The 23573-nt window shown below is 41.9% G+C and overlaps 1 protein-coding gene across 1 annotated transcript in view; it reads left to right on the forward strand.

The window, feature by feature from the left end:
* The first annotated feature begins 10113 nt into the window (after positions 1-10113).
* Positions 10114-23573, forward strand: part of SLC24A1 (solute carrier family 24 member 1) — a 41571-nt gene continuing 28111 nt past the window's right edge. The window contains 4 exon segments of the mRNA XM_078151626.1: positions 10114-10552; positions 10555-12120; positions 20572-20651; positions 21910-22115. Coding sequence (XP_078007752.1) covers positions 10223-10552; positions 10555-12120; positions 20572-20651; positions 21910-22115 — 2182 coding nt within the window. The 5' untranslated portion in view covers positions 10114-10222.

The following is a 23573-nucleotide window of genomic DNA, read 5'->3' on the forward strand; positions in this document are numbered from 1 at the left end:
ATAGGAATGTGTATGGGGGCAGCTAGGTGGCCCTGAAGTCAGGAGGACCTGAGTTCAAATGTGACCTCAGACCAAACACTTGACACTTACTAGCTGTGTGACCCTGGGCAAGTCACTAACCCCAATTGCCTGAAAACAAAACAAACAAAAAAAGGAATGTATATGTATAGCTTTTATCAGATTTTGAGTCATCTTAGGGAGGGAGGGAGGAGGGGGAGAAAAATTTAAAACTCAAAAACTTATGAAAGTGTTGATAAATCAAAATAAATTAATAAAAAAAAGAAAGGCCTCTCCCCCACTGACTCCTTTCCTCTCTATTAACCTCCCTCTTCCTCATCCATGACTCCTACTAACCTTTCCTCCCCATCCTGTCTCCTTACTGAATTCTCTGATCCCCTGCTGAATTTTGTCCTCCTTATCCCCTGCAACCTTCACAGACTTCTTTCAATCAAGCAGACCTTTATCAAGTGCTTATAATGCACTAGGCACTATGCTAAGAACTGGGGATGTAAAGTCCCTGCCCTCAAAGAGTTTCCATTTTAATGAGGATACAACATAAGCATATGTATTGGTATATACAAGATTCGTACAAAGTAGATACAGGATAACCTTAGAGTGGAAGATTCTATCAGCTGGGAAAGACCTCCTGTAGAAGGGGGTGCTTAGGGTTCTGTCTAGATAGAAGAAAACCAAGGAGGCTAAGAGGGAGAAGGGAAGAGGGAGAGTATTTTAGGCATGGGAGTCAGTGCAAAGTGACAGAGATGGGAAATGGAGTGTTGTCCTGTGTGAAAAACAGCAAATAGGCCAGTATGACTGGACCACAGAGTGTATGGAGAGGAGTAATGTGTAAAAAAGACTAGAAAGATAGGAAGGGAGTGTTATGAAGAGCTTTCAATGACTGATGAGTTTATATTTGATCCTAGAGGTATTTTATTGTATAAGTGAGTTTATTGTATAGGGGAGGGACATGGTCCTGCTTCTTATCTCTCATTGCCCCATTTCTCATACTGATCTTTATCCCTCACTGACCTCACTGACTTCTATCCCCTCTTATTGGCCCCTATTCTTTTATCTAGGTCCTGTCCTCCCACTGAGCTCTGTGCCTTCACTAAATTCTCTCCTCTTGTAATCTTTCTCTCTCACTTATTTGTCTCCATTACTAACATCCCTTGCATTGCCTTCTGTCCCATTTAATGACTTCTAGCATGCTTAGCCAACCTTCAGTCATTCCTACTCTTGTCCTCTGAATTGAATATTGGGACCATGTCTTCTTTCCTTTTAGCCCCTCAGTGCCTAGCCCAGTGCTGGACATCTTGGTGAATATTTCTTAAATTGAATTGGCCCAGCCCAGCATTCTTACTTCACACCTTCTTCTCCTTCATCAGCCTCTTTCCCCTTCTGCTTTTTCAAGGCCTCCTCTTCAATAATGGGAAGATTTAATTAAATTCTCTTTATATCCTGGACCAAATTGTATAGTCATAATAGCAGGAATTGCACTCTCATTTTCACTTAGTCTTGTACATGGCCTTTGTATCCCTGTGATAATGCTGCAGCTCATAATACATCCCATGCCTCAGTGAACTGTCCCTGAGAAAAGGAGATGGGACCTTCTTTCTAGTCCATCAGGCAACAAGCAAAGTCCTAAATAGAAGTGGACTTGATCTTTCTTTATTGGGTAGAGACTGAGATTGCTTAGGTCATCACTGATCACTTGGTTTTCCCTAATAGCCCGGGTCATAAAATCACAGGAGGGGCGCTAACAGAGAGAATAAGGTGTCAATATTTTCTTTTTTTTTTTTAAGATGTCAATATTTTAAACCAAAGTGTAAAGAAGTGTTTCCTTCCTGCTATGAAGAAAATTTTTCCCTGATGCCATTGGAGGGCAGTTTGCAATGAACAGACTAAAGATTAGCTACATCCCCAGTGGCCTTTAAAATGCTAGTTTTCAGTCTCTGGAAGATGGTGGCCAGGGAGTTTGTGAAGTGTGAGCAAGCTAGACAGACACCTGTCAGGGGAGAACCTAGCTTTTGCATGGGGACCAACCTTTGGCTTTCTCTTTGCACTCCTATTATTATAAGGGAGAGTTTTTGGTAATGGTGGATAGGGGTTTCATGAAGTCATTTGTAAGCTACAACATTTGTTTTTAAAAGCATTAATAAAGGAGTTTACCCAGAAGAGACAAGAAAATGTAATTCTCTTGTTCCTTGCAGAGGTGGGGAAATGGTGTGGAACATGTATTGTCAGATGCAGTTGACATGTTAGCTAATTTTGATGAACTGCTTTTAAAAAATCTTTCTTTTTCATTCTTTGTTATAAGGGATGGCTTGATGGATTGGGATGGGTGGGGGAAGGCTAAGAATGGGCTTTTCTCAATCCTCATCTTTTTTGGCCTCTCTGCATTTTTTTTTTGCCTTTCTTTGTATCTCCAGTGCTTAGCATAGTGCCTGGTGCATAGCAGGTGCTTAATCAATGCTTATCGACTGATTGATATATTTGGAAATGAAAGTAATGTGAAAAAATATCAATAATTTTTTTAAATGAGAGGGTTTAACTAGATGATTTATAAGTTTCCTTCTCAACTTTAAATCTGTGATTTGATGAGCTACAAACATTCAACACTCTGAAGTCAAAGGGGAGAGCTTCTGTTTCTTTTAAAAAGTTTCCTCACATCCAGAACATACTTCCTCCTGACCTTTACCCCATGTGTCAAGGGCCACATCCTATATGGGGGTCTTTCCTGATCTTCCCTTTCTTGAAATTGCTTTATATAACTTTACATGTGCTTTGGATTTACTTACCTGTGTAAATGTGTTATCACTCCTGTAGAATATAAGTTCCTTAAGGGCAGAGACTGTTTCATTTTCCTCTAGGACAATGTCTTGCATGTTGTAGATATATGATAGACATTGAATTACATTGGTTCTGCTCCTGTCTTTGAGGATTCTCAAGCAATATTCTTCTGGTGTTCTCACCTCTGACCTAGGATCTGAACTTCCATCTCAGTTCGTTTCTGTTGTTTTTCAGTTGTGTCCAACTCTTGGTGACCCCATTTGGGGTTTTCTTGGCAGAGATGCTGGAGTGGTTTGCCATTTCCTTCTCCAGCTCATTTTACAGATATGGAAACTGAGGCAAGTAGGGTTAAATGACTTGCCCAGGGACACACAAGTGTCTGAGGCCAGATTTGAACTCAGAAAGATGAGTCTTCCTGATTCTAAGCCCAGTGTTGTATCCACTGTGTCATTTTAACTACTCCAGAAATGTAATTTCATCACTTTGCCATGGATGTTCAGGCTCCAGTGAAGTGACTCCCAGTAATTAGTCAAAGGAGATTTTTGTGAAGCAGAATGCCAGTTTTATTAAATTTGCAATGAGAATGATAGCTGTGGAAATAACCAGAATGCCTGGGGCAGCTGACCTGTGTATTCTCTTCTCAGTAGGATATTGCTGTTGTGTAATTGTTCAGTTGTGTCCACCTCTTTGTGACTCTGTGGACTGTAGCACACCAATACTGTCCATGTGATTTTCTTGGCAAAGACAATGGAGTGGTTTGCCATTTCCTTCTCCAATAGATTCAGGTAAACAGATGGTAAGTGATTTTCCCAGGGTCACACAGTATGTGTCTGAGATCGAATCTGAGCTCAGATCTTCCTGACTCCAGGGCCAGTGCTCTATCCACTGTGCCACCTAGCTGTCTCTTCTCAGTAGGGTAACTAAATGAAACTGAAGTTTCATGGTGAATATAAAGTCAGAGCCAAAGAGAGTAAGCTAATTAATTTTATCTTATCTACTTAAGGGCTATCTATGCTGTCTTTACACATTTAGCTACACTTCCATTCTGGAGAACAATTTGGAAATCAATAAAAAGTCTTTTCCTCTGTGCTTCCCACCTCTCTTACCTTTTCTCCCCTCCTTTGAAATAGCAGCCAACAGGATCATTGAAAAGCAGAATGTCTTTCAAAAGAAGGATAAGACCAAAGAATCAGGAGCCAAAGGGAAGGGGGAGAAAAAAACATGAGGGTGAAAAACTAATCAGTCAGCATTTACCACCAGTCTCTCTCCTCCTTTCTTTAGCTTGATCTCTCCCCTTCTCTCCCTCTTTCCTTCTCTCTCCCTCTTTCCTTTCTCTCTCTCTCTCTCTCTCTCTCTCTCTCTCTCTCTCTCTCTCTCTCTCTCTCTCTCTCTCTCTCTCCCTTCCTCCCCCATCTCTGTCTCTTTTAACTTCCCTGGTCTCAGGATACAGTGCTGTCAAGTTCCCCACTGTGCTATCAATATTATGGGAAGAAGTCAACAGTAACAACTAGGGCTAGGCCAGCTACCTGAATTGCTTTCCCCCTGAATCAAGGTTAAGTCTCAAGCATAAAACTTGGAAGGAAATCCCAGTTACAAACCAATATCTTTTAATCATCTGCAAATTTCCCTTCTTATTTTTCTGTTTTTTTTTTTTTTACAAAATCTCCCTGTATTTATTTTTTCAGGACTAGGTAGATTACTGAAGCAACAAAGAACATTAAAAAAAGATCTAGATTCCAATTAACTTTGTCACTATCTTTTATAAAAGTATTTCTGCAGAAAGTGGGAAGACAATTTTTACATCAAGTATCTCTGACATTATCTCTCATATATATCTGAATCAAATTTATGAGAACACAAGTCACTTCCCAATTGATAAATGGTCAAAGGATATGAACAGGTAGTTTTCAGATGAAGTAATCAAGGCTATCTATAGTCATATGAAAAAATGCTCTAAATCACTACTGATTAGAGAAATGAACATTGAAACAATTGTGAGGTACCACCTCACATCTATCAAATTGGCTAGAATGAGAGAGAAGCAAATGACAAATGGTGGAGGGATATGGGAAAATTGAGACACTAATGCACTATTGGTGGAGCTGCGAACTAATCCAACCATTCTGGAGAACAGTTTGGAGCAATGTCCATATCCAGGATCTCCCATAAAAAGGATTAACAATATGCCTTCTAGAAAGGTTCTCACTGTACAAAATTATATATGTGTATAGTATGCATATATATATTTTTGTATGTTTATCTATAGCTACATCTACATATGTATCAGGTATAGGACAACTATTTATTTCATTCTCCATAAAAGAAATGCTCAAAAGACTCCTGAGCACATATTGACAACTACTTAAATGAATAAATACTTAAAACATGAAACAATAAGCCGTCACCTATTATATTCTCCTGGGAGGTAAAGATAACCTAACAAAAACTGCAGAATAGGTATTTGATTTTCACCTCTGACCTGTGCTGTCTGTGCAGCATATGTCCAAGTCTCCTATCAAACCAGGGGCATGGTTTGTTTTTGTTTCTTTAGTTCTTTCTGCCGCAGCATTCTCCTGGTGGTGATGGTCATCTCTTCTGAGGAGTGGTTGTGGAAACCACTCCATGCTGATCAACTGTCTCCCAACCACTTTACTCACAAGGTTATTAACAAGACTAGAAATGTACATTTCTTAGGATTTCTGCTTAGTGACCTGAGTTCAAGGAAAGAAAGAAACAAACAAAACCCAAAAGAGGCAGCCAAGGACATGAGGTCCAGTTCAGGCTTACTTAGGCAACAACTTGTTCTTACTGCTTTGTGTGTTCAGTTGGCATTATTGCCTGAGGCGGTGGGCCGGGAAAGAAATCCCTTTTCCCCTTCATTGGAAGTCCAAGGGGGAATTGGTTTTGTGTCCCAACAAAAAGGCCACCTGGGGGGAGGGAGGGGGAGGGGAAGAGGGAGAGGGAGAGAGGGAATTGTTTCTTCAGTTCTTCTTATAGCCTACTAGGTGAATGACTCTCCTTGGCTCAGTTGCCAGTCACCTACACCTGAGTCCCCAGCCACAAGGATCAAGGAACCAATCAGGATTCAAATATCCTTTAAGCAGAGTCAGATCATGTGGCCCACCTGAAGGGGCTACTGAATATGCTTTGCCCTATCACCCATGTTATAAAACAAATAAAAAAAAAGATTCCTCTAATTCTCATTTCTTGCAAGAGGCTAGATCCAGATTTTCCTAATAGTGCCGTAGGAAATGTCATCCTTTTTCCCTGTTTTTGGACACCCATCTCTATGCAATATTCCTATCCTTTCTTAGACAGGTGCACTTATTCTCTGAGGATAACTAACAGAACAGCATGCCGGAAGGGGCTGTATTCTATATCTATGGCAAAGACTATCTTTATTGTGTGTTGTGTATGGCCCTAGGGATAAAGAAAACTGGCTGGTAGGTTTTAAAGAATCAAGAGAATAAGTCTAAGAGAACAAACTCAGGCCTGGAGTTAACTTCTCTCCTTCCCTGGAAGTTTTCACAGTTGGAGGTTGGTGTGGGCTATACTATTTGTCTACTTCCTGTGGTTGACTCAAGACCAGGTTCAATTTCTGTGTTACAGACAGAAAGGTCTCTTTAAAATATTAAGTGCATCTAGCTAATTTTGAAAAGGGACTATAAAATGTATAGCTGATCCACTTTCTATAGCTTGATACTAGCAGAGGACAATTCTCTCGATTTGCCAGTCCTTGATCTCATTATTTATGGAGGTTCCAGGTTGCTCTTTCATTGTTGTCTGTTACCTGGTATGACTAGGTACAGAAAATTATAGTGTTCTATCCTCACTTGTCACTTAGGAATTTAGTTCTTAAAGTATAGCTGTCCACAAGGGTCATCCAGGTAGTCCATGGTCTGGTCTTTTGGAACATTAATGTTAACATGTCTATAATTTTGTATGTCCTCCAATAAAGCCCTATTCTGATACTTCTTTGAGGAGCAGAGGTAACAGTGGGTCATCGAAGGCTATACCAAGCATAAGTTCTGACAGGTCCTCCAGGCTGCAATTTTTTTTTTAAATTACAGAACCAGTAACAGATTAAATGGTTCTCACTAGGGGCAGCTAGGTGGTGACTAGTTGTGTGACTCTGGGCAAACCACTTAACCCCAATTGCCTCACCAAAAATAAATAAATAAACAAACAAATAAATGCTTCTTGCTTGGTTTAGTTCAGAGAGGTTCATCTCTAGAAGACTGACCAGCAATTCATAGGGTCATAGATTGAAAGTTAGAAGGGACTCTAGAGGCCATTTAGTCCAACCCTCACATTTTACAGATGAGGAAACTAAGGCTGAAAGGGGTGAAGTGATGTACTCAGGGTCATTTAGGTGGCAGAGCTGGAATTGGAACATAGGTCCTCTGATTCCAAATCCATCATTCTTTCCTATGGTACCTCACTTGTGACAAAGGGGTGTGTGTGTGTGTGTGTGTGTGTGTGAATGTGTTCTGTGTCAGGGAATCAGGTACCCATACTTGCAATTAAAAATTACAGAAATTTGACATATTGAAATAAATAATTTTGTTTCTCTTATTTAAAAAGTGATTTATTTGTATTGTCCTTCTATCAAAGTGTTGACAATAAAAATGCTAATCTTCATTAATTCTGGGGAGACTGATGAATAGCCCCCAGATTCTGTCTTCAGATAGTCTGTGGCTTGAATTTTAGAACAACCACAATAGCTTAGGCAAAGGTCAGCTCAGGCTGACAGCTCAGTACTCATCTTCAGTTAAACCTGTGTGTCCTGAATTCTTTCGAGGTGAACTCTCGTCTGTAAGAGTGGTGATCATGGATTGGCCACCAGGGGCAGGAGAGAGAAAAGAAACACCTATTTTTCTTTTATCCCAGCGTCTCTAAGATGGTATCTAGCCAGGGTCCTGAAATAACTCGTCAGAAAAACAAAAACAAACAAAAAACCTCTTTGAAAACAAAGGTTAAAAGTACATATATCTTGGTAGGATATGGCATTCCTTTTTTGGAGGGATGTCATTTGCCTATGTGCAGGACTGCCTCCAGAGAAAAAGACAAACTCAGTGGCCCTCTGCCATCCCTCTATGCCAAGTGTCTACCATCCAAAGGAAGCTTATGAACCTCAGAGCAGGGAAGGTGCTCTCAAGTTTGGCAGAGGGAGCTAACGATCTCTTCTTAAGTTTAAGTTTCTTGCTGGGGTGTGTGTGTGTGTGTGTGGTGTGTGTGTGTGTGTGTGTGTGTGTGTGTGTGTGTAGGGGAGGGTGGAGGTTGAGGACTGGTCAGGGATTTATGAAAGCATGTCTATAGCTGAGAATAGCCTTCAGCACAGTGCCACAACACTTTCTGGGAGCAGTCAATAAACATAAATGAAAATTATTTGGTTAGTTGAATAGACCTTTCTCAGATTGCAAGGAGTCCACTGAACTCCTAGCATACAGTCCACACAGGGTCCCTGAATATCCCAGCCAAACTAGGGGACAGCTCAGTTAGCTTAGTGTCCTAGGGACTTGCCTAGGTGGATCTGAGGACATCAATTCACCCTATCTCAAAGGATTCCTCCTGGACCCGAAGCCAATATTTTCTATGTCTTTCCGTTCTGCTTTCTGAAGAAGTCCTTTCCCTTTTCTCTTAGAGCCCCCACTCAATCCAGGCTTCCTTCCCTTTCCTGTGACAACAGTGGTGAATATGAAAACCCAGAGTAATTTCCAATTACCAATTGGAAGCAAGCTAGAAAGAGCTCTGTCTCCTCCCCCACTAGTTTCCGGGGTCAAAAGAGAGCAGATCTATTTCCCCCAAGCTCATCCAGAGGCACCAGCACCTGAGCCTTGTTCAATACCCTGTAAGCTTCTTAAGGGCAGCAGGTATTAGATGGGATTGGATATCCTTCCACTGATATGCCCTTCATACCCGACCCTGCCTCGTGTTAATACTCAGCTGGAAGTAGAGGGGAATGAGAATGGGAGAATTCACTACCAGCCTTCTCCAATCTCACTTCTACTCTCTGAGAGTGGGAGTCCAGAGAGTTTCCAGAACTGAGAAGTTTCCACCAATGGTCCACATTTCCAACTTGGATATCATGGTTTGAAGGTAAATTTGGCAATTTGATAATATTGGCTCATCTCAGGAATTAGTTTGACACTTGAATAATATAGCATAAGCCTAAAGTAGAAAGGGAACTGCTATAACAACCTTTAGAATTTTCCTTATGAGGTTCAAATATGGAAAGCATTGGTGTAACACATGACAAAAGACCTGGCAGGTTGTAAGTATCTCTTTGAAAGGAAGATTGCATGAAAGAGTTGAGTAAGTTAAAATTATGCATTGCCTTGTCTTCTGTTGGTTTCTTTTAGCTTTAAAAATTACTTTCATTTCTTTAATTTGTAGAAAGAGTATTGGACTAAAGGCAAGGGAACCCAGGTTCTTATGAGTTTCAAGTTCAGACCTCTTAATTACTGCTGCACTTCAGCTTCAAGAGCCCTCAAGCAATTGCTTAGGAAATGTTAATTACCACTTGAGTGCCAAGCCTCTTTGTCTTTGCTGATTTACACAGACTGTTTCTAGGGTAGCAGACAAATGGAATCATTCAGCCTTCTCAGGCCTGGCCTTCCTTTTTTGCTGTCTCTCTCAGATAGAATTTCCCTTTTCTACTTTTCTCCCACTCTTAGCAAAGCCCTTCCCAATGTCTATGGGGAACATCAGAAGCTGAATGTCGTCAGCTTTTGCCTTATCCTTAAAGAAGAGGCCGGAAAAAAGCGATTGAGTAGTGAGGGTAAGGAGCACGAAGAAAGGCAGCATTGGAGAGGGGGGAGGGCGCTGGACCTGGGAATCAGGACACCTGGGTTTGAGTCCAGGACCTGTCACTCACTAGCTATGTGACCTTGGAAAAGTCACTTAAATTCTTTGGGCTTTGCCTTCCTCATCTATAAAATGAGGGCTTAGAAAATTATATCTGAGGCCCCTTGGGGTTCTGATAATCTTTTAATTGCCCTTCTTAGAACATCCTGGGTCTATCTCCAGAGGCCAACTGGTAGTATCCATGTTATTGCAGGCCATGCTGTTGCTGCTTTTCTCATAGAAAGGATAAACTAGACAGGTTACTGCTTCCTTTCAAGCATATACCCCACTGCCCTATTGGATGAGACTCTTCTCACGTCAGGGGACTTGTCATTAAGGGCTGTGACATAAATCTTGGAGTCTCTGAGGCTGGTATTCTCATTTACAAATAATTAGAGTTCCGTATCCTTTCTAAAAGCTTTTTTTCCATCTCCTTTCTTAGAGGAAAATACCTTCTTTTTCAGGTTTGCAGACACTTCCTGGGATTCATGACTCACCTTTCCCTAATGACCTCCCCAAATCCTGGAGCCAACCCTATTTTCCAATGGCTGGAATAAGAATCCTTCTCTAAGATCTACTGGTCATAATGGGGAAACGGATTAAATTTTGGGGACAGGAGAAGCGGTTAACCCGACGGAAGAGGCTCCAATGGAGTCGAGTCCTTTTCCTTTTGGGCATGGTACTCATCGGCTCTACTTACCAGTTTTTGAGGAGCCAGTGGGCCCTGCCTACACTATGGACAGCCATGTATTCCCAGCACCCTGTGAAAATGGCCAGCCGGGACCTTCCTAACAGTGAAACAGTAACATTGGACAGTGACCATCAGAAATCCAGTCTAGAAATGGAAGGCAGTACTCTAAATCCCCAAGTTACAGAAGACAGGGACAAGTTAACACTCCCAGCAACTGTGGCAAAGAAAACCTAAATACACCCAGGAGAATAGTGAATAACTCTACTCCAGTGACTCCAGTGACACCTAGGAGAAGGAAGAAAAATTATACCTTAACAACAGGCAAGCAAATAGTGAAGAACTATACTCCAACCACATTCAGTAGAAATTTTCAGAACCCTACCTCAACTACACCTGAAAGAACTGAGGACTATATGATTACCCCCAAGGCAACAATGAAAAACAATGACACAATGACAACTAGGAAAACGGTGGAAAAGAAGCTTCTGGCTACCCCAGGGACCCCTAAAGAAATAATTGAGAACACCCCAACTATTCTAAAAAGAATAATACAGAACACTGTCTCACCTTCTGCAACAAAAGTAGTGGAAAAAACAACTCCAATTATTCCTAAAAGGATAAAGAATACCTCAGCTGCCCCCAAGAGAGTAGTGGAAAAGAACACTCCAACTAGCCCCGAAAGATTATTAGAGACCACCCCAGCTTCCCCTAAGAGAGCAATGGAAAAGAAAACCCCAACTATCCCCAAGAGAGCAGGGGAGAAGAACACCCCAACTGCTCCTAAGACAGTAGAGGAGAAGAAGAATTCAAATGCTTCTAAGAGAAGAGAAGAGGAAAATGTCCCAAGTGTTCCCCAAACAATGATGAAGATAAGCACTATGGTACCCAGCACATCAGTGGAGAACAATACTTCTCCTGGATTGGGTATCATGAATACTCCAACTAGAGCTAGAGTACTGACAACAAGAATCTCCTCAACCAGGGTGATGACGAAGAGAACCTCTACAGCCAGTCTCAGAGAAGGAGCACATAGCACTACATTATCTGCCATGGGTATCATTGCCCCTACCACCCAGATCCGGCACTGTGTGTTTGTAGAACCTGTCCCAACAGTTCCTGCCAGCCTCTCCCCTTCAACAGGCATGACTCCTTTCCTTCATGAGGCTAGCCGTAGCTCCCCTGCAGCCCCTAAGCTGTTAGACTTTCACCCCAAGGCGGAATACCCTCCAGACCTGTTCAGTATAGAGGAGCGGAGGCAGGGTTGGGTGGTCCTACACCTCTTTGGAATGATATATGTGTTTGTGGCCTTGGCCATTGTGTGTGATGAATACTTTGTCCCAGCTTTGGGGGTCATCACCAATAAGCTACAGATCTCTGAGGATGTGGCTGGAGCCACCTTCATGGCAGCTGGTGGTTCTGCTCCTGAGCTCTTCACCTCACTCATTGGAGTTTTCATCTCCCACAGCAATGTGGGCATTGGCACAATTGTGGGCTCTGCTGTGTTCAACATCCTCTTTGTCATTGGTACTTGTGCCCTATTCTCCAGAGAAGTCCTCAACCTCACCTGGTGGCCCCTGTTCCGCGATGTCTCCTTCTATATATTTGACTTGATGATGCTTATCCTCTTCTTCTTGGACAGCCTGATCACCTGGTGGGAGAGCTTAATGCTCCTCATGGCCTATGCCTTCTATGTCTTTACCATGAAATGGAACCGAGAACTTGAAGTCTGGGTCAAAGAACAGCTCAACAGGAGAACAATGGCTAAGATTATGGTTGGGACAGGCCTCAGCAAGGTAAGAGCAGAATCCACAGAGGGTGGGGTGAGAGAGGACTTTGTAAAAGGTTGATTCCCCTTTTTTGGGAGGCAGAAGAGGGATACTTGGATGATGAAGGGGGGATTCTCTGGGTTTGTGAAAGAATCTGGGTAGAAAGAAAGGGTGGGCCAAACATTGCGCCTGGAACCAATTCCAAGTGGCAAGTCCTCCAGTAGGAAAGTGGGAGAGGTAGTGCAGTTTCATGGTGTGTTGTGGGGGGTCATCTCGAAAGAATTCGCAGGTTCAGACTATGTCCAACCCAAGCAAAGGCATTGATTGAGAATTATGCTTTTCAGAAAGTGGGCTGAGCTCCAGAAAGGAGCCAGCAGCTTAACAGAGCAAGACAGGGATTTTTGTAGAACAAAAGATGCAATTACATCATTACAGACTATATAAATATTAAAATAAAGGAGGAGTTTGTTAAGGGATTGGGCAATAGGGGAGGGGTCCCAGTCTTCGTGGAACTGCATATGTGATCACTCATAGTGCATATAGAAAAACCCATTGGGGGGCATGTATGTATGATTATGATATTATAATAAGCCTCTCTGTATCATAAGTTCACCTAAAGGACAGCTTTTGCTATTACTGCACAGTAACCTACTTAGGGAAAGTCTTTTCTATTGTTTTGGGGTCTGCTTTCTGCTCAGGCATCCTGGTAGTGCTGCTTTCTGATTGGCTGGTCCTGTCTTAAGACCAGATGGATATGGTTGACACACCTGCTATTCTAGTGAGGCATGAGTTCATGAACATGGCTACTGTTCTAGTGAGGCATGAGTTCATATGAGGAAATTGAGATATTGGGGGTGGGAGCAGTGGCTAGATTGGGTTTGGGGGCCTGTAGTGTGGTTAAATTGTGTGGTCAAATCAGGACATGCCTGCTGTTCAGTGAGGCCCATAAGGTAGTTAGAATATTGGGGCTGGAGGCAGCTTTATTAAGATTCCATCAGTGTGAAGTTGAGTGGATGAGGTTTCTCAGGGAAGAAATTCCTTTATCTAAGCCTCAGGATATGCAGGGAGTGATATGAAATGGTCAAATAGAAAAGCATATGGGGATTTTATTATGGTACACAGTACCTGGATGAGCACACTGGTTTGCATTAGTCAAACCCCAAACAGCACAGGTTTATCTGGTAGCTTTCCTTAACTACTAAGGGAATCAAATAATAAGGGAGCAGGGGATTTTGACATTTGCACTGATTGGTCAGTCTATGAAATGATCCAGGAGGGACATCTTCCAATTTTAGCAACCTTACCTGGTTGCTACTTACTGCCTTCTGATGTGCTATCTCAGTCCCAAAGATGAATGGGAGTCTTTCCAGCATTGGGTAAGTGTCAGGGGAGGGGAAGGAGTAGTTATTAAGGTGGGAGACAGGAACTCTATTAAGCAGCTGCCCATGAAGTAAAGAGGGCAGCTCAATAACCAAATGTGCATCATTCCATGGAAAACAGCATTCCAAGAGCGTTCTGAACACATTCTTAGTTCACAAATAGGCGTTAGAGGCTGTTGTTTGGAGGAAGAGAGGAGAAGAAAGAAGAGGGAAAGGTTCTTTGTTCAAGTCCCTTTCTTCACAATTAGGAGTGGGGAGGAAGGGCAGGGAGAGAAGTCTCCTGTTGAACCAGGCAGGTTCAAATCCTGCCTGTCACCTCCTGGCTCTGTGACCTTGGCCAAGTCATTTATTCTCAGTTTTCTCACCTATAAAGTGAAAGGGAAGAAACTAGGTGGCCTCTAAGTTACCTTCCAGTTCTAAACTTGTGATCTTCCAGCTAAGTCCAAGGACAGCAAGTCCTTATTGAGTACCCAATATGTTCTGAGAGAGATAGACATAATTCTTGTCCTTCCCTTTGGCAGTTTACAATCTAGGTAGACTAAAATCAAATAAGATAACACATGCTGGAAACCTGCAGTGTTTGTAGTTTAGACAATGAGTATTTCAGGGAGGGATAAATTAGCACATTAATTCCTATTAATGTCCTACTAATGCCCTATATTTTAGTGTCTCTCCATGGGAGTGGTCCTTAGTGTTCATAGCCTAATGCAGCTCTCATTCCAACCTTAAAGAAATGGAGAAGCTGTGGGTTGAGTGGGGGAAAGAAATTGTGATTTCTTTATATCAGCAAATTCATTAGGAAAATACATTTTAAATTGTGGAAATGGATTCAGAGGATTTTGAGCAAAAGCTTATATATGTTCTGTTTCTGGAAGATGTGAACCAAGATGGGGAAAGGCTCACAACCCAACCATCTCAGGTTTCTAGAAATGGGCCTGATATTGGCTGATGCGGTGGGTGCAAAGGGTGGAAGGGTTTAGCTACTTAATCTGAAGTGGCTCTGGTGCTGACCCCAGCACTGTCTTGGCAAAACTATGCAGGAGATACTGCCTCCTTCATCATTTCTTTAGTGTGGAAGGAGCACTGGCCTGACAGACTTGAGTTCTAGTCCCAACTTTGCCTGTGAGACCCTATCTCTGGGCCATAGTTTCATCATCTGTAAAATGAAAAGGCTTTACTAGATGATTTCCAAAGTCCTTTCCAGCTCTAACAATGTATTCTAAATAAGTAACAAAAGCAAAGTTTCAAGGGGGAGGTATAATGTACTAAAGAAACAGACTGTTTTCAACTACCTTAATAGCCGTTAATTTGTGCAACAAGCTAATGTGTTTATTATCAAAATGTCTTCTCTGTTGGCTAAGGTCCCTCAGGATCTCTGTTAGAATCATAGGATGTTGCAGTTGGCAAGGGGTGTAAAGATAAGCTAGGCCCAAAACATCATCTTACAGAATAAGGAAATGAGGTCCAGGGAAGTTAAGTGTGACCCAAGTTCAACCAGAGAATTAGTGGCTGAGCTGAGACTGGAAAAGTCTCCTGATAGCAAACAATTTCTAGAAGTGTATTGATAACAGCTAAGCATTACATTCTGTATTTTGAAACAATAAAGCTTCGTTTCTCCCTTTTTAAATCTTTAATTAGGAATATTCACTAATTCTGACTGGTGTTAATTCTTGGATCGCTCTAAGACAGGACTGCTGTTAGATTTTCAAAACTTTTTTTTTTAAATAGGTGGATTTTGTCTGCTTAGCTACAATGCTGAGCAGATTTCCTCCTCTACCTCCACCAAGAAGTAGAGAAATTGTGTTTCTTAGACCCTCCTGTGACCTGAATTTCAGTGACCAAGGCCTCTGTGATTTGGCTAGACAGTGTAACTATTCACCCAGACTTTTTAGTTAATCCAAGGGCAGATTATTCTCTTTTGAATTCATAAAGAGACACTTTGAAGATCTCATACTTTATCTTAGGTAAGCCATGTCAGTAATGTATAGTCATGGTTTAAAAGAGTCTAATGCAAAACTTTAGCCCTCACTCCCATAAGTTGTTTAGCTTCCACTATTCAAATGAGCAATGCATTTCCTAGAGTGCCCTTTTTCATGGAAGGGTGCACATTTGATTACTGGGCTGCAGTCTTCACTTAGTGCATTGGTAGATATCTAATACAGCAACCTCCTCCCTTTTCTTCCCCCACAAGGTAATGAGGGTAGAGGAGGACTGAAGGAAAAGGTGACCGACTTGTCTCACTTATTTTAATTCACTTTGGCTTCAAAAAATGAGTAACTTAGAGGAGACATGGGAATTGGTGGGGAAGGGGGAGAGAGGACAGCAAGGTTAGGGATAGAGAAACACGGCAAGGGAGATGAGTCTAAGAGGTTAAGTTTACAATAGAGGATCCTTGAAAATTTGAAGCATTAGAAAGTCAACTCTAGGGGTGGCTGGGTGGTGCAGTGGTTAGAGCACTGGCCCTGGAATCAGGAGAACCTGAGTTCAAATCCAGCTTTAGATACTCACTAACTGTGTGACCCTGGGCAAGTCATTTAATCCCAATTACCTCCAAAAAAAGTCAATGCTGAACAAGGTTCCTGAGAAGGGGTCTTTCTTGAAAGAAAATAGGGACTAGGAGATGGGAGAAGTCATACGTAGAACTTGCTTCATTGCAAAGAGTTTAATGTTAGAAAGGATATTAGATATCATGTTGTTTACCTCCCTTATTACCATTGAGAAACCTAAAGTCCAATGAGGTCCTGATCAAAGTTACAGTAGGAAGTGCCAAAGACAGGATCTGGACTAAGGTCCTCTGAGATTAAATCTAATGCTCTTTCCATTGAACTTCAGTGCCTTTGCTACCTTTGGGATGGAAGAGAAAGGAACTGGACTCAAGGACAGCTGTAGATTTGGGGGAACACTTTGTGCATATAACAAACACTTGTACTTTTTCCCTACCATTCATTCATCCTTGTGCTTGGGTTTTAAAAAACAGAACTATAGAGAGCAAATATGGCATAGTTGATAGAGATCTGGCTTCAAAGTCAAAAAGACCTGGATTCAAATCCTGCGTCTTAACACATCCTGGCTTTGGGACGCTGAGGAAGTCACTTAGTCTCTCAGTAGTAGGGGATGTTTCCTCACCTGGGAATTCTTTTATAAATGATCCCAGGTTTAGTCTTCATTCTTCTCCTTTGTCCTGTAAGTTAGCTACATCAAGTACAAATTTGTCTGGGTTGTCTAGAATAATTAGAAACATCACAGATCCCCGTGGTAGAGTAGACGATATAGAGATGGACTTGGAGTGGAAAAGACCTGGTCTCAAATCCCACTCTCCATTGACACTTATTAGCCATATGATCCTGGGCAAGTCATTTAACTTCTCTCAGCCTCAGCTTCCTAATCTATAAAATGGGTATGATAATACCTATTATATCTCACAGGGTTGTTAAAAGGCTCAAACAAGGTAATGAGTATACAAACTTTAAAACACTACCTAAATGTGAGCTGCTACTATTATGTGGTCAGTCTTCCCTTCCACAACAAGTTCAGACAAGTCATTATAGTAATGTGTTTCCAAATTATGTCTATGGCCCTCATGTTCTTGTCCCACTCCCTTTAGTACTCTTGGGAAAAGATCTTCCATTTATTCATTCATTCAACATTTGTTAGGCACTTTCTGTGCCAGTGTTGTTGATTGTTGAATATTAAATAAATATCTATCACTTATACTTGGCTAGAAAGCAGGGAAGTCAACTCCTCACATTAATAGGAAATAGGAGTCAGGGAAGGGATGGTCAACCAAGTGGTCATCATCATTTATAGCCTCCCATCCCATCCCCTACAATGGCAACCAAAAGGTTTCTTGAACTTGGTTGATATCACTCTGAAACAAAAGGGTATCTGGACAGAGGGAGGGAGGGGTCAGTGTCTTAGTATATCATTTTTGAAAAAAGAGGAGTGTCACTCTAAAACTTAGCTTCCTGGCTACATGCCAGTCAACATCAATTTTGTCCTAAAGATATACTCTTGGGTTTTTTCACTTAGTTTTTGCAAATATTTGATCAGAGTATAGACAGGGGAAATTGTGGTGGTCACAGTAGAAAGATAGGAGGGTGACTGGAGCATCAGTATTTGTTTACAGGTGGGTATAATACCAAAACTATCCAGTTGTGGATATACTCCTTTCTAAATGAGTATGCCAGACTTGTCCAAATGTGGATAAAAAAACTGTTCAAGTGAGATTTCAGAATGCTTCAGATGAGGGTTTTAGGGCTATAAGTCTGAGTTATTTTCTGCATTGTCCAGTTGAAAGAACCCTGGGCCAAGAGAGACCTCCATGAGATTTGAGTTCTAGCCTCATCTTTGCTGCCAACTAGCTGTGTGATTCATTCATTCATTCAACAAACACTTATTAAGTAGCTACTGTGTGCAAAGCACTCTGCTTTGTGCTGGAGGAGATACCAAAATTACACTTCAGTTCTTTTAAAACTAGGGCTGTAGAATGGCAATCCAATCCTGACAGTAGAAAGGCAAGGATGAATCCAAGAGCACATAAGTCAAACAGCCAGGCCAGATTAATGTAAAGGCTTTAAAAAAAAAAAAGAGCTAATAGTCAAGGGATTGAGACAGAAGCAAGATTCCAGTTACAGGAATAGAGGAGTAGAGATTCAGGTTGAAGAATTCAATACCAAGAACAGGAGGCAGTGCAGGGATGGTCAAAGAGCTCACTCTCAGTCTGACTCAACCTATCTTTCCAAAGTCTTTTATGACAGCTGTACCACGTGCTTATTCCCACTATGCCTGTATGTCATGTGATAAGTACAATGAACCTATTAGATAGCATTTTTGAGATACGATCATCCCTGACCTTTAGGAGCTTATGATGTGATTAGGGAGACAATAGTTACACATATGAAAAATCAGATAACGGTGCAGCAGCTGTCACAAGGCAGCATATTATAAATGCCATCCTTCTGAGACTTGCCCAGGGTTACATAGCTAATAAATGTCTGAGGCCAGATTTGAACTCAGGAAGATGAGTCTTCCTGATTCTAGGCCTGGCACTCTATCCACTGTGCCACCTAACTGACAGGGTTCTACCATACCCCTTCCTGACTTCTATTGTGAGAATTAAATTAGATGATGAAAAATCAGATGAAATATCAAATATCTACAAATATCAGGCATTTTGTATTGTTTTTGTTGTTGTTTATCCTTCATTCTCGAAGAGGACCATGGCACCAGGAAGGTGATGCCATAACTTGCAAGTGGATTGGATTTAAGTGAGGCAGGGCTATGCAAAGTCACTTTCTCCTCTGCAGCCATCTGGGTCCAGTGGCAAGTTATAAATCAGAATGACTGGAGATGGCCCTGGACGCAGCCTTTTTAAGCCAAGGTCTTTCTGAGGTCTCAGTTTGACTGAGGCAATGCCCATTCAGTGATTAAGGGTAGGTAAAAAATGAGGCAAAGAATGTTCTCTTTTACCTAGTTAAAAAAATCAGTCTGAGAGGGAAAGACCCTCAGGGTTTCTGGCCAAAACTAGAAATAATTGTATATTATTATTAATGGGAATGAAAAGTACTATAAACAAAAAAATTCATTTAGTAGAAAGTACTTTTGAGTTAAACTCTTAGAAGACGTCATTGATGAGTCAAAATAGCAGATGACTAGTTCTACCTTAGGTAAAATGTTGCTTATTATATCCACCTGAAGGTAGGAATCAACTGTCTAAAAGCTTTATAGAATGGCTTTATATAATTCTCTGTATTTGGGTGGGATCAACTAGACTGGAGATACTCTTCCTCCTGCCCTCACCTCTGACCCTGTATAACCTAATAAATTCACTGGTGTGTCATAGACTGAAGAAAGGTAGGAAACAATGCACTGGAAACTCAGGTTCAGGTGTTGCCCAGCTTCCTCAGTTTGGTTATCTTTATGCCATTCCATCAAAATCTTGTTTTAAGAGTCCATCAATAGCCAAGGGGTTCAGGTCAATAATACCCAGGCTACACTTATAGAGTGAACTAGAAACCATTACATCCAATGTCAAAGGGAGCCTAATGGGTTATATGATGATTAATTGGGGCACAAATTGGTGTCAGTAAGGGAGGCTCTGAGACATGCCAGCACTGTAGGTAATAGCAGAAGTTACATTATTATTTATCCAAAAGAAAAATTGCCAAATACCTATTATAATAATGAAAGGCGTGAAAGCACTTTGAAAAGTTCAAAGCATTCTACAAATGTCATATATTATTATTATTAATTCATGTTGTATGATAAGCACAATTAATTATTAATTAACCTATTAGATGGTGTTTCTGACCTCCAGGAGCTTATAATGTGATTAGAGAGACAATAGTTGCCCACGTGAAAAATGAAATAACAATGCAGCAGCTGTCACAAGGCAGTATAGGATAAATGCTACCTGAAGGATACAGACAATAAGTACTCCCAGAAGGGATGAATCCTTCCAGCTGGGTTGGCAGGAAGACTTCGAGATAGGAGCTAGGATCTGGGTAGTAGAGAAGAAGGATGAATGACCCTAAGGAAGCAGGAGAGAGGGATAGAGGGGGATAAAGGCTCAGAGATGAGCAAGAACATGGTATGCTGGAGATCATGGACTACATCAGTGCAGGCCTAAAGGGCAATATTGAGAAAAAAGTAGGGGGATGGGGAGAGGGAAGGAAAAAAAAGAAATTTGCATGATTTATTTATTATATATTTAAAAGGAACAGCAAGTTGTACATAATCGATTTGCAGTTTCATGTGCAATCATCTTTTTAATTATACTACATTATGGAAATGCTTGTTTTATTTCACAAATTAAAAATAAAATAAATTTAAAAAATTTAAAAAAGGAAATGAGTAGTTTGGGCTCAGATTATAGAGGATCTTAAATATCAATCTAAGGGATTTAGACCCATTTAGATAATTTTTAAAACTTGATTAATTCCTGGATATAGATGAGAAATGCTTTATCCTGTCCCAAACAGTGAGATAAAAATAGCATGGCTTTGGGTGGCTTCTGAGCACACAGAATGCAGGTGGGGTGTGGTGTGCTGAGGGCTGTTACTGGTGTGACATTCTTGTGACTCCTGTCCTTGTTTTGTAGACAGGCAATGGGGACATAGCTGTGGATGACCAGGAAGATAGCAACAAATCGAAGGTGGGTGCTATCAGGGGCTTGACATGGTGTGGGAAGCCCAGGGTTGGGGGAGGGGGCATTTTGGGGGGAAGGTGTGTCTTCCTTGGTTTAATAGATGGGATCCCAGGCAGTGATGGACTGGGAGTTAGGAGGTCTTCATTCTAGTCCCAGTCTGCAACTAGAATAGCTATGTGTCTCTGGGCAAGAAGATATTATTTATATAGGACTTAAGTTTTTCAGAGCTCTTGATTTATAATGTTTCATTTGATCCTCAAAATAGCCCTGTGAAGTAGGTGCTGTTAGCCTTATACCCATTTTACAGATGAGGAAACTGAAGTTCTGAGAAGTGAAGTGATTTGCACAGGATCACACATCAGAATAATCATAGGATTCAGAGAGCATCCTGACTTCTGCAGGCCCAGGGCTCTTTCTTCTGCCCTATGTTGCCTCTTGCGGGCAAGTCATCAACATCCTCTGAGCTTGGGTTTCTTCCTCTGTAAAACAAGGGGGTTGGACTACTTGATATCTGAGGTCCCTTCCAGTTTTAACACTATGAGCTAAGAGTCTAAAATGATGTGAAGCATGAAAAGGAGAGAGACCTATGAGGTCCAAATTCAAAGAAAATACACTTATAATGGGAGATAAGAAGGGTACTCCTGGATGTGCATTCAGGATTTCGGAAAACTATAACTGCCTTAAGCTCTTTGACCACCAATTTGTCTGAGGGTTCTCTCTGGGATTTGGGGGTGGGTCTTGGGAAAAAAACATACCTGAGTATGGTTACACAGAGATTTTCCAAGGGAGACCCTATGGGCTATACCCATAGACACATGGCCACTATTTCTTTTTCTCTCTCTCCTTCTCCTCCCCCTAAATCCAGAGAAAAACCCCCAACTCTTGCTTCAGTGACTTTGGGAATTTATTAAAGCTAGAAGGTGTATTAACAGCCTGGGTGATCTATATTGTAGCCACTAGAGGGCAAGATGGCCTCAAATGCAGAGTGCTGTGTGTGTGTGTGTGTGTGTGTGTGTGTGTGTGTGTGTGTGGTGTGCGCGCGCGCACTCATGTTGTGTATGTGCACAGGCATGTGTATGTTTATTGCTATGGGTGGATATGGTCATGTGAGTGCACCCAACATCAGTGCCTGTGTCTGGGGGTGTCTGCATGCACTGATCTCTTCCCAGTGTAGTGGGAGTTGCTAAATCACCTTGAAGATCTTGCAGAATTCCTCTGGTCACCATGTAATCTAGCCACAGGGCAGTAGGGAGTTGTGGGGAGGGCTTTGTTGTTCAGGTGCTAATCCAGTCTGGAAAATCAGACCTGCGTCCTCCACGATGCCTCCTCCCGATCTGAAGCGGGTGCGATTCAGACTGAGGCCGCTGTGGTGTCTCCCCTTGCTCAGCTCCCGTCCACTCTGACCCGAGGAAGCAGTGCAGCCTCGCTACACAACAGCACCATTCGCAGCACCATCTACCAGCTCATGCTGCACACTCTGGACCCCCTAGGGGAAGGTAAGTTTCTAAAAACCCACTGGGAGCCTGGACCAGACAATAACCTCGCCTCTTACAGCTGGAGAACTGGGTCCTCAAAATCTCCGAGGCAAGAGACAGAGACAGAGGCGAAAGGAGATGGAGACAAAGAGATGGAGGAAGATAGAGGCAAAAGCAGAGGTGAAAAGAGACGAGACACGAGATAGGGAAGGAATACAGACAAAGACAGAGAAAATCAGAAGGTATCTAGGGATAGATAGAGACCAAGTCAGAAGAACAAGGGTACTTGAGGAGATGGATAGAGGCAGCAGAGCTGGTGCCTAAGACTTGTGGAACTTCAAATGGGACTGAATGATGTGTCAAATCCCCAGAGGTCACAACATCCACCTCAGCCAGTAATTCTAAAGCTTCCAAGGGGCTTAGTCTCTGTAAAGTCTGTATTTGCCTCACATTCTTGGGAAGATGTCACTCAATGATCAGTTTTGCTCTTGTGACCCAGTTCTCCAGTTCCCCACAAAGGGAGGGGGAGGTGAATGTGATAGAATTTACTTGGGTACATGCTGTCCCTTTGAGGGGGAGTTTTCATCTTGTGTGCCCACCTTAGACCCGGGCTGATTTGTACTCTCAAGACTGCCTCTACCCTTCAGGGAATGGAAGCTGAACTGACCTGGAATGTCAGTGAAATAGGTAGGGTCTGAGTTCTTTATTACACTGGAGGGATCCAAGAAAAGGCCAAATTTGAGGATGATGTAAAAAAAAATCAGCCCTGAGAAGGGAGCTGAAGCAGATGACCTAATCTAAGATTCCTTTCAACTCTGGGAATCTATGATTTTATGATTTGAGAAATGCATATAGGTAGTAGCAGCCAGTCACAAGCATTTATTAAGTGCTTACTATGTGCCTGGTATTGTGCTAAGCTGGGAATACAAAGAAAGACAAAAGCCAGTCCCTGTCCTCAAGGAGCATACATTCTTATGGAGGAGACAACATGTAAATAATTAGGTACATACAAGAGAATACAGAGTGGATGGAAGGCAATCTGAGAGGGGAAGTATTAACAGCTAGGAGGGGAGGGTGGATTGGAAAAGATTCCTGCAGAAGGTAATGTTTGAACTGAGTCTTAAAGGATGGCAGGGAAATTGAGGCAGAGGTGAGAAGGCAGGGAATTCCAGGCGTGGAGAACAGTCATGGAGAAAGAAGGTGAAGGATCCCAAGGAACTGCGAGTAGAACAGTACAGTTGGATCACAGCATACCTGAAAGGGATTAGGATCTAAGAAGGCTGGCTAGAAAGGAAGGGATTGTAAAGATCGTTATGTGGCAAACAGGGCTTTTTATTTGATGCAGGAAGATCATAAAGGGCTTTGTAGACTTTAAAGTCTATATAAGTATTAGCTACTATTATTGCTAATTATTAACAGAGCCAGTGGAGTTCATTGGTTAGGAGGATGACATCATTAGACCTACATTTCAGGAAAATC

This window comes from Phascolarctos cinereus, unplaced genomic scaffold, assembly GCF_003287225.1.
Source record: "Phascolarctos cinereus isolate Bilbo 61053 unplaced genomic scaffold, phaCin_HiC Scaffold_3;HRSCAF=262, whole genome shotgun sequence".
In the NCBI taxonomy this organism is placed as follows: domain Eukaryota; kingdom Metazoa; phylum Chordata; class Mammalia; order Diprotodontia; family Phascolarctidae; genus Phascolarctos; species Phascolarctos cinereus.